This window comes from Capsicum annuum, chromosome 10, assembly GCF_002878395.1.
Source record: "Capsicum annuum cultivar UCD-10X-F1 chromosome 10, UCD10Xv1.1, whole genome shotgun sequence".
Classification (NCBI taxonomy): Eukaryota; Viridiplantae; Streptophyta; class Magnoliopsida; order Solanales; family Solanaceae; genus Capsicum; species Capsicum annuum.
The window spans coordinates 47,309,754-47,322,010 of NC_061120.1; the positions used below are offsets into that span (position 1 = coordinate 47,309,754).

Sequence of the window (12,257 nt, forward strand, 5' to 3'; positions counted from 1 at the left end):
ACTAACTAATATCTTTAGCTAAATGCAGGATAAATTAATCATGAATTTTATCGTCGAATTATTATAATTATACCTCATACCAAACGACTCTATAATACATATAATATTGAAATAATGATCTTAAAAAATAACATTAAATTTTGCGACAAATTTATAAAAAGTATTATTTTACTTATAATGTTAATGAAGTTAAATAAAATGTTATAAATACCTAGGTTAAAAAATATGTTATATATACAATATAAAGAGGTGTTAAATAAATATAGAATTAAAATTATAAGGGCAAAATGTATAATGCATAGGATAAAGAGGGAGTACAATTATTATTCAATATTGAAGGGAAGTTTAATTTTTAAAGCAAAGGTGAGGAGCGATAAAAATAATGTCTTTTTAATTCTCTAAAGTGATACTTTGAACCAAATTATCTCTGTTTTGTTTCGGAGGAAAAAAGTGATCACACATTAAAAGGAACGAAGAGAGTATAATTATATAGAAGTATAACCCAGAAAATATAAAAGGTAAGGAGAAGCAGCGCTATGTGGAGAGGATTCAAATTTTTTGTTAAAAAATTATATTGTGCAAGTAAGCACAACCAATTTTTTTTAATCATATACTAGTTGTTGAATTTTCTTAAATATAGGGAAAATACCTAGTGAAGTCATGATTCAAAAATTGACTTAGATCAGGTGCTTATATTCCATATACGACATTTTATTTTAAATAAATTCCTAACTCTTGTTATTAATGTCTCCCAAAAATAAAAGGTCTTACCATTGGCAATTGAAGGTTGATGAAATTGGAAAGTCCAGTTTGATCCCACATTTGTAAGGAAGAGTTTGGATTGCATCCTCTTTGATGTTTGAATAACGCTTAGCAGCATTCCTGAGACAGATACATAGTGATCTTTGATCAGTCGCTGTTAGAGCCATTCCTTTGAGTTTTCTAACACCATTACAACAAGCAGGATAAGGTTGAACATCTTGAGTAAGATAGCTTATACATGGGGCCAAGGCATGTTCAACTTCACCACAATTTATTATGGCTTTTCCAGGTTGTACCATGAATTGGACCATGAATATCACCAACAATATTGTAACATTTTCCATTTTCTCTACTTTCATTTTGAAAGAGAAATACAAGTTTTATGGCTTCTTGGTTGTCAATTGTCATCGGGGTTTTCATGATTTATATATACTTTAGTTGGTCTTTTTTACGTGCACTTTTGGACTACTAGCATATATTGCGAATGTAGAGTCCCACATGCATCGTTGAGAAAGGTACTTTTGAAGGTTTAAATATGCACGCTACGTAGCAATATATCAGCAATATATTCATTTTTTTTATCAGTAATTCTATGTATTTCCCAAAATATAAACGCATGCAATTATTTAACAGTAACTGTACCCTATGTAGCACACGTAATATTTCTTTATAATCAAGCTTTTCACACTTCAAGCTTTGCCCTATTCTGTTTTTTTTTCCCTTATACGAATAATTCTATCCTAAAAACCATACATACAATTTTCTTTTGACGCCAATTTTTTTTAAGCTTCAAAAATCTCTCCTATTCCGCTTTCTATTTTTCTTGTGATAATCCTAAATGGTATACATGCAATATTTCTTTTACGTTAAATTCATTCACGCTTTAAAACTTTTCTATATTTTTCATGTAACTTACATAATTTCTTAGAAAAATTACATGATAGCACTACTTAGGACCGTCCGAAGCACTAAATCTCCCAATGTGCACAGGGTTCGGGGAAAGGCCCCACCACAAGGATCTATCGTACGCAACCTTACCTTGCATTTCTGTCAAAGATTGTTTCTAAGACTTGAACCTGTGACCTCCTTATCACATGATAACACTACATAACTTATCATATATACTTAAAATCCCTACTCTTTTATTAAATTACATCTATCCCATATGTTAATTATTTGCTCTTCATTGTACCTGATACATCACATTTTTATTTTTAGAGAAAATACCCAATTACCCCTCTGAACTATATCCGAAAAGGCTATGACACACCTCAACTTAAAGGGGGCCCTATTGCCCCCCCTGAACTAATTAAAAGCGTAATTTTGACACCCTTAGTGCCTACGTGGCACATACGTGGCACAACGCACTGAAGTGTCCACGTTTGTGCCACGTAGGCATTAAGAGTGTAAAAATTACACTTTCGATTAGTTCGGGGAGGGGGGAATAGGACCCTCTTTAAGTTGAGGTGTGTCATAACCTTTTTGGGCATAGTTCAGGGGGTAATAGGGTATTATCTCTTATTTTTATCTTCTCAGATCTCTCTCCTCATTGTTCTTAGATCTCCCAACTTTTTATCACTTTACCACTGCATCACCATTCTCTCAACTTCTCTTTTTCTCTCACTTTCTCTCATTGGAAAAGCATTGCACTAAATGCTTTCGTCTCTGTGAGTCCAGCCACTACCAAGATTGCCACCTTCTCCTCATCTCGCTTTCCTCACTCCACTCTCATCTCCTTCTCTCCACCTCCATGCCTTCCTATCTCTGATCATTTCCAATAAAAAATTACTGGTGAACCTCTATCTAAACGAAAACCTCCCAAAGATTCATCTTTTCAACGAATATCAGAGACTTCAGACGATATCGGTAGAGATCTAGTCGAAAACATTTATTTTCTCCACTTGGAGAATTTCATGAAATCTATATATTGGACGATGAACCACCACCAAAATGAAAACCTCCCAAAGCTTCATTTTTTTAGCAAATGTCGTACAATTCTGACAATATAGGTAGAGGTCTAGCCAGATCTAGTCGGAAAGATTTGTTTACTTTGTTTGAAGAATCCCACAAAATATATATATATGATGGTGAACCTTAATCAAAACGAAAACCTCTCAAAATTTCATCTTTTTTCATGAATGTCAGAGAATTCTGAGGATACATGTGGAGATCTGAATAGATTTGATCGGAAATGTTTGTTTTATTCATTCGGAGAATTCCACAAAATCGATGTATCTGATAGATTTTCATGTTGTTGATACATAGAATAATGTATCTGACTAACGTTATGTATCAAACTGATGTTAATGTTCTAGATACACAAACAAATTTTGTTCATTATACATTATGTGTAAGATCATTTTGGTTATGATTTATACATTATAATGAAATTTCATATTACTTGCATGTATCTGTAGCACGATACATAACAATTAAAATAACAACTTATGTATCATGACTTAATTAGTGTCATGATACATTAAAAACTATATGTCATCACATGTTATATGTAAAATGAGATATGATACATATCAGATTATGACAACGTATCGATGTCGCAATATATCAGGACGACAGTGATGTATTCGTATAAAATTATTTCAAAAATTTTAATAATATTAAAAAGTGTTGAATTAAGAAGTAATTATCTCCTAAAGTGGTGGGATTTATGTTGTTTACCCTAATTTTAATCGAACTCGACATAATCCAAGATATGAACAAAACGATCAAAATATGCCACCTCTTTAATAAGTTACCGAAATAGGCTAAACGTAATAAATTATTACGTTTTAGCCTTTTTTTAACGATAAAGTAACGGAGTTCCACAATATTTTTTTTTTATAAAACGTAATAAATTATTACGATTTACAAAATCTTTTGTAAAATATAATAATTTATTACGTTTATAAATTTTTTTTATAAAATGTAATAATTTATGTTTTACATAAAAAAGCAAAAAAAAAAAAAAAGGAATATTGTATGGTCCACCATTAACTTTATCTCAAATGGTTTAGAGCTTGGAGTTCCCAATACCGAGCCTCAAAACTGCTGTCATATTTGCTTGGATGTTGTGCAGTTATTTGGAACCAAGTTTTGCCCGAAACGACCTTTCCAAAACATGCAGCTGATGGTATTAAAGTGCAACTGCTGAGGACAAGCTGGAGTTGTTCCTTTACTGTATAAGAAGAAAGGTTATGACTAAGAAGGCACTTAATTGTTACCGTTTCGTGGCCGATAACAATTATCACTCTGTTATTTTGTTGATCTCTATCTGGTGTTCAAATGTAATGTGCCAGTTGTGTTCAAAGCAAATACTACTGTTGAGATAAAGTTGGTGATGGAATAATACAATATACTTTTTGAATTTTCGTGTAAAACGTAATAAATTATTATTATAAATTTTTTTTGTAAAACGTAATAATAAAACCTATTAGATTATTATATTTTACAAAACAATTTCATAATTTTTTTTACTGTGAAACTCCATTACTTTACCGTTTTAAAAAAAGAGTTAAAACATAATAGTTACATTTAGCCTATTTTGATAATTTATTAAAGATGTATGTGACCTATTTTGATCACTTTGTTCATATCTTGACTTATTTTAATTCCGAGTTCATTTTAATCCTAAATGGAATATACCCAACACTTCTTTGACAGCATATTCTTTGACGCATCAAAACTTTTCTCCTATTTTTCTTGTAATAGGAATGACATCAGCTCTTTTGATCATCTGTTTTAAAGTTAAAATTTTTGTTAGTTTCTTTCTGCCCCTTGATGATGATGAGCTCAATGGCTGTTATGGTAATTTGGATTTTCCAACATAAAATGATAATGAAAATTATCCATAGTTCAACTGGAAACTTGTGTGCCGTTGTGCTCCTCATCAAGTGTACTTGATCATGATAAGACTTTATACTTTTCTTAACTTTCTATTTAGAATCAAACTTCGTATGTCCAACAACATTAGATGATAGAATTTCTCCAAGTTCTCTTAAAATCCAACTATTAGTGGATGGTTTGTAATTGCAATGTCTATTTTACTCTCTAATGATTACTGTTCTCCTTTCATCCGTTAAAGTTATTTGTATCGTGAATTTTTCTTTGGTTTTCATCTATATTATTTGACTCGTATATATAATTATCAAATGTTATTTATAGAGTAATACTAATAGGCTTAATAAATAAATAGTAATCAAACATATTTACAATTTATTTCTCAGAGTGTAGATTGGAAAACCTCAGAATGATGATTGCATAAGGCAAATTAAAAAAAAAAAAAGAATTGTGGCAATCACCAAAATCGATTTAAGATGAAAAAAACTTCTTCCAATGCTTTTACGACGTTGTTTTAATATAATTTATTAATTTGTTAGCACTATTCAAGATGATTCAAACTTAAAGTTTTGCTTTAATTATTATTCTCTGCTTTTTCTTTTTAAAGATCTCACATAGCGTGGGAGCATATAGTGGAAGCATATTTAAAGAAAATTCTATAACAACCTAAAAGATTTCATTTATAAAGGAGAAGTCATTCCTAACTAGTGCTTTAATCTGCCAATCAAACTCAAATCTTAATGTAGAACTCAAATAAGAGAGAGCATTCAACATAAAATCAAAATTAAACAAGTACCATTGACAAACTCTTCATATTCAAACCATTATTTCATTCCTAAGGAGTTTCAACAATTATCGTATACAATGTGGTTGATAATGAGTACAATAATTTAGTAACTTTTTGGTCTAAAATTAGGCAAAAATATCTGAGGTTTCACTTATCAAAGTCAAGCTTAATTAGGTGTAGATTTGGGGTTCTAAATTGTCTTCACTTTCATAAGAAATATGTGAAACTTCAAACAAATTTTTTAACTTTCGAGTTTGGACATGCATTTTTATAGCTTCGGTCGTGTATGTTGAAATTTAATTCAAAATCGACTAAACATGGAAAAATTTATAAACTTGTGCCTATGACCTCGAATCATGGTCCCAAAATCGGCTAACAAGGGAAGATGTAAATGGAAGGCCTGAAAGAGCGTGAAGTAGCACAACAAGTTATTAGGACAAACATAGTTAAGGGCGAGCCATGAGTAACTAGCTAACCTTCTATCTCGAGTCGAAGTAGAGTGAACGAGCAACAACCATAACCACAATAATGAGGGGAGGGATGAATAATGGTAAAACACACTCATAATCTAGAGAAGATAAGTGTATGCATTCAATAATTCTGTGTCCATACAACTCAATACAGTAGTGTTAACATTATATGTGTAGCCTACGAAGCACCATTATATATCTGTACATCTTTTACACCTTTCTCTAGGAATACACTCACACTTGATAGTAGGTATTCCTTAGTTAAGACTTAAGATGGTGTCCAGACAAACTTATACGCAAGTCAAATCAACTTACAGACACCTGTTGGTGTATCTATGTGTTTGGTAAATCCAAAAATGCTTATAAGCAAAAATCAGCCACATACTCCACAAAATTATTTTGAGTAATCCACAACAAAAAGACTATTAAGTACTTCTGGTGTCAATTCTCAAGTATGTGGCAAGAGAACCTAAAAATTATGAGCAACTTATATCGTAAATAAATTTAATTAGTCTAGTTGAATCATATAACTTCTATCTGAAATCACCAAGTGTCAAGAAATATATGCATAAATCGCATCTTTAGATCTCAAAAGACTAAGAGGCCGTTTGGCCATAATTTTTTTTACTTTTTCCCGAAATCTATTTCACTTTATAAAATTTGTGGTGTTTGGCCATGAAAATTTCAAAAACAATTTCAATTTATTTTTTGAAAAGTGAAAATAAGTTTTTGTTGTTTTCACTTTTCTTCAACTCCAAGTTCAACTTTTATTATTAATACATATGACTCCAATTTTTTTTAATTTTTACAAAAAGCTCCCCTTAACTTCAGCCAACAACTAACGACCAACCATAAACAAGTTAGTGCCTAACTGCTTCTTGGTTGTGAAAACCACTTGTAATGATTATACAACAATAATCCACATGACTGTCCTTCCTGGTTGTGCCTCGCTGGTTGTTCTAGCAAAGGGCAAAGAGATACATGCTTATGCTATTAGAAATGCATTGGCAATGGATGTTGTGGGAAGTGCATTGGTTGATATGTATGCATTGGTTGATTGTTATATGACTGCTTAACTATTTCTAAGAGTTTTTGATAGCATGACTATCAAAAATGTGATCACATGGAATGTTCTCATTATGGCTTACGGGATGCATAGAAAGGGAGGACAAGCCTTAGAACTTTTTATGTGACATCCCGTAGTTGTATCACTTAAATAACGCTCTCTAGAATGACCTTTAGGATCCCCTTATCGATGGTAAGCCATGTATAGACGTTGTGGGAGGTGTTGGGGGTGTTTTAGGACCTCAAAATTAAGTGTACATCGCAAGACAGGATCCATGCCATGGCCGTGCGTCGCATGGCCATTGCCAACAACCACTAGAATGGCTAGGCGATTGCCATGCGTCGCCCATATGGGATTAGGCGATGGGGCATGCATCGCCCACATAAGGGTTGTACCATAGGTTGTGCGTCGCACACCTTATCCTGTCCCATTGCTGTGTGCCGCATGGCTAAGTCAAAACAACGTAATACTCTATTTTTGTGTTATTTTAAAGGCAATTAGGTCCTTTTACGCCCCATAACTCTCCCTAAATACTTATGGACGAAATTACAGTCCTTAACATGTTTTATCATCCACAAAATTTCTAGTTCATCTTCCTTAAGCAAAAGAAGAGAAAACAATCTAGGGTTTGAGAGATTAAGCCTCAAGGGTCAAAGTTTTTTAACGTTTCTGTCAATCTAAGGTATGCAAGACTATCTCAAACCTCATGAGCATAGATTTACTATTTTAAACAAGCTCTAAAGAGTATATACTTATGCATACGAAATGGATTTTAAAAAGTATTGATGAACATGCATTGAAAATTCCATTTTATGATGAAGTTTTGTTGAAATTATGGTGTTGTACCCTAAATTCAAAATATTTTCGTAAGTTCATGTGATATTAAGTTTGAGAAGTTAAATGATTCCCTCTCTTATTATGAAACCCATTGTTTTTACATGTTGTAGGTTGATTATACGGATAGCTAAAAGTTTGAGTTTGAAGGTTTACTATCATGTATGAATTGTACTGTTTATATGACTAATGAGAGGGTGTATTTTATTGATTTATAAATACTCATGTTCCTAATAGGAAATTGTATGTAATTGATGAAAGAGATGACCACCGTAGATAAAGTATTGAAGAGAGAGTGTTTTGGGCATAAGTTTTCATGCACTTTTAAAATATGAACTCTCGTGTGATTTTTAAATCTTTGGGGTGGTCAATAACACGCTTTGAAATAAGAAGGGCAGTAGAGATTGTGGTATGGAATGAAGGACTTGCAAATCTGGGTATGACGATACCCTGTTATGATGTACCCTAAACAGAATAAGAGAGAAATAGTCTATAAAAAGAGAACATGATTTTTAAGTGTCTAAAATGGGGCTTAAAAAGAGTTAGATGGTTACCCGAAGAATGCTCGAGTTCAGATAACTCATTACTCGAAATTGTGATTTGCCGACACGAGTTTTATGTTGCCCTGAAATAGGATATTGTACGCTGGTGATGGCCTTGTGGCATAGTAAAGATGCAGAGACTCCAGCCCTCGCGACAAACTTGGGTTAGGGGCTTGGTCGTCCAGTCAAGGGCGGATTCCATATAGCCCGTGGATTTACAGATTGTAGGGTGTACCATCTAGGTCAGCAGAGAAATGGAGAGTTGAGTTATGATTTCAAGAAGATATTTTGAAGCTCATTAAACTAACCCATGTGTTTTCAAATATTTTAAGCTAAATTGATTTATGAAGTGCTCTCACCTATGTTGAATATATACATCTTATTTTTGGATTATTCTACGTATCAGTACCCCTATATTTCAGGTTTTGAGGCCCAGTTTTGTGGTCCCGCAAATTAGTAGATTATTCCGAGAGTTTAGAGTTGGTGAGCCTCCCTTACTTCGGAAGACATCTTTTCACATGTGTTGGGTTCTTTTGATTCTATTTTATGGTCCGACCGAGGGCCTTGTCTCGATTTTAGATAGATTATTATTTTCAATTCAGTAGAGACTTCGTAGACTTGTTCTAAATGGATTTGGATTCTCTTATGGGCTTATGTCCCGAATTGTTAAGTTGGAATAATAAAATATGTTTTCAGTTTATCTTTCGTATCATTATAATAGGTGAGTTATGCTTATGATTACATGCTAAGGGGTCTATCGGGTCTTCATGGTTCAAGATGCCCGTCGTGATCATGGCCTCGGTTCGGATCGTGACATTTTAGGATGATGGTGTTCGAAGGAAAAGTGAAGCCCAATAATGTCACATTTATTGCAATTTTGTTGGAAGCAGTCGCTCAGGCATGGTAGATCAAGGTCGGCAATTGTTCTGAAAAATGCAAAATGCTTACGGTATTGAACCAACTGCGGATCATTGTACCCTGCACTGTTGATTTGCTTGGTCGAGCAGGGCACCTAGAAATTTCCTTCACCGCTCTATATAATACAATTCTTCATACTTGAACAGTTAATGGAAAGATACGGCTCCATCTTTCACAAACTCAAAGCTATTATAGCTTTAAAGGCTTTAAACTTGCTTTAAAGAAAACATTTGGTTGTATGTTACTAGGTAATTAAATTAGTTAGTTGGGTGACTTTGATTATTTGTAAAAGTTGCGGGTATAAAGTTATATTTAAAAAAGATTTTTCAAAAGTCTAAAAATATTTTAAAAAAAGACATAGCCAAACACAACTCCTACTCCAACTCCAACTTCAAAAAATTTAATTTTCATGGCCAAACTCCTACTAAAAATATATAGTTCACTGATACGCAGAAATAAGAAATTATCAAAAATGCATTCTTTTCCTTTTCCTTAGTTTCCTTGGTTAATCTTTTCTTGTTACTGTAAAACTGCCCTCTTTGATATTCTATTAAATCCATAAGCACCTAAACCTTTCGCAGTCAAATCCCAATGAAATATTCAAAAACCTCCAAAAATTATGAAGATGCCATTGTGCGACAGGTAAATTCTAAAGGGGTAAAGTTTAACTTATCCTCCATTTGCCGGTGACAATTAGATGTTAGAAAAGATTAATATGAGAACAAAGATGCAACTTACCTTGAACACCACCACCTCTTAAGGTTTCAGCCTTTGAATACCGATACTCATAGGACTTTTGTATCCATTATATTTATGTTGAAATGGACCTGTGACAAATTCAACTCTTGCAATACTCAGGTATCTCAAACAATTATTTTCATCCTAATGATCATCGCATACAAATCCCACATAAAGATAACTTAGACAAGACGGGGCAAAATCGTGATTGCATATTGATTCATAAGAATGGCATGTATCAGCTCCACGAGTATGCTCCAGCCTTATCTTATTCATAAGAATGGCATGTATCAGCTCCACGAGTATGCTCCAGCCTTATCTTTGTACTTGATCTAGTTTTCTCTACTCTAGAAAGGATAAAAACAATGGCATTCTATACAAACTATTGCTATCAGATATTTTTGGTCTCAAAATAATCGAAGATTGGTTAACCTTCATAGTGAGAGATCCTCAAAAGTCGAAGGCATGTGCTATCAGAATGAAATGGGCAAAAATCCTGTCCAGTAGACTCACAAATCCATTCTGAGACTTCATATACTCTACCGCTTCAACCAATCGGGTGCGTCTCCTGCAAAATTATCAAGTCAAATACCAGATAACGACAATAATTGAAGAATAGAAGACACTGCTAATAATAATGGCTGGGTCTCTAGCAGTCAATTTTCTACCATACCATTTGAAATGGCATAGTAGACAATCGAGCAGCCCCTTCTGCACTCCCATTGGTAACACTCATGTATTAGGTAATTACGATAAATAAGAGTTCTCATATGATAATTCACAAGTCAACATGCATACCATGAGTAGAATCCAATTAAGAAATAAAAGTTCGTGATAGAACATTAAACAATAATTACCTCTTAGGTTGGCCTCAGACTTCCTCATAATCCATTACTCCACCAGATTCAGAGTAGATCTCCTCATGCCCTCAGAAGTAAATGTCGGTCTGCTTACAGTTTGTAACTTTTGCCCCATAGTAAGACACATCGACAAACATATCCCAGTGTTTGAACATAAATAGAGTCTTCAATAAAACCCATATTCCACTAACCAGTAAGAAGGATACGTGAATGCAACAAACAAACTGTTGAGGCTTTCTACCAACAGACATCTGACACTTAAGTTATATGAAAAATGAAATGTTAATTTTAGTAAAACCTTATTTTCACAAATGGGTTTTTGATGAAGAGCTTGCTTTTAAATGGTTTAAGAGGAAAACTAATAATTAACTGTATCTTTCATGTAAAAGAGACGACGTTTGGAATACAAACCAACCTTGACAGCCTTACTATAATTTGGTCTGATGTGTTAACAAGTGTGCCTTTTTTTTGAAAACTGCAACTGTTCCCTATTTATTATAGAAACTTGGTAGAAAATCATTTCAGAAACTAGAAATTAGAGTTCAAAAGTAGAAAACTCATCTCCAGGATTACTGTATTCAAGTGACGTTCACATAGCGAGAGTTCTTCACTTCTTCAACCCTGTCTTCAACTTCTTTTCGGTGATTCCTATCCAAGGTACTCATAGTATCTGCTCATTTGACCTTCTCTTTAATTAAATCGGGAGGATTTTCTGATGTAGCTAACTCGTGATCTTACAAAAATATTGCAAAAATCTTGAAAGGCTAAAATTATCTCACAGTATACGTGTAGGAACAGTTAAGAGCAAGGTGAAACATAATACCTGTTAAGTACTTAGTTTTGATGATTGACAAACTTATAGTTTGAGACCCGCTTCCTAGAGATTTTGTGATGACAAAGATGTTACAGCTTAGAGAACAGGTTGGTCTCACCTATCACTATCGCGGTCAACTGTCACAGCTGATACAAAGTACGAAAGTTGGTGGAAAACCTGCTGCCACCTTTTTGCTCAGCCAATATGATCTCTCCTAGGTTTTCTTGTTTCATGATATATATTGGTAATCTTCCTCAACAAGAAAACCAATGCTTCCATATTCTCACAACTAAATATCTTCCTGAAGCTAACCACAGACTTTCTTTGCAATAGGGAACTGATAGCTCATAAAGTTGTATTTTATTTCCTTTTTGTATTTGAGTATTTGTACTGTGTTCTTAAAATGTTTGCCTACATTTTCTTATGATTGGTAGTAGGTGTTGTGGTGTAAACTATTTCTCTTTGTAATCATTTAGATTTAGGTGATTGTTCAAGCTAGAGTTAGCTTGGTGTGTCCAGTTAGAATTAGCTGGAGGTTGAAATTGTAGAGTTACCACTTGTGTTTCCTTGTAATAAAGTTATTGCTAGGAGACAAATGATTAGGAGGTTAATCATTGAAGTCTGTATTC

General features: G+C 33.5%; 1 protein-coding gene across 1 annotated transcript in view; it reads right to left on the reverse strand.

Annotated features, from left to right (window-relative positions):
* Positions 1-1,164, reverse strand: part of LOC107844881 (non-specific lipid-transfer protein B) — an 8,405-nt gene extending 7,241 nt beyond the window's left edge. The window contains exon 1 of the mRNA XM_016689214.2: positions 772-1,164. Within this exon, the coding sequence (XP_016544700.1) occupies positions 772-1,121 (350 nt within the window). The 5' untranslated portion in view covers positions 1,122-1,164. The remainder of the gene's footprint in view (positions 1-771) is intronic.
* Positions 1,165-12,257: the final 11,093 nt, after the last annotated feature.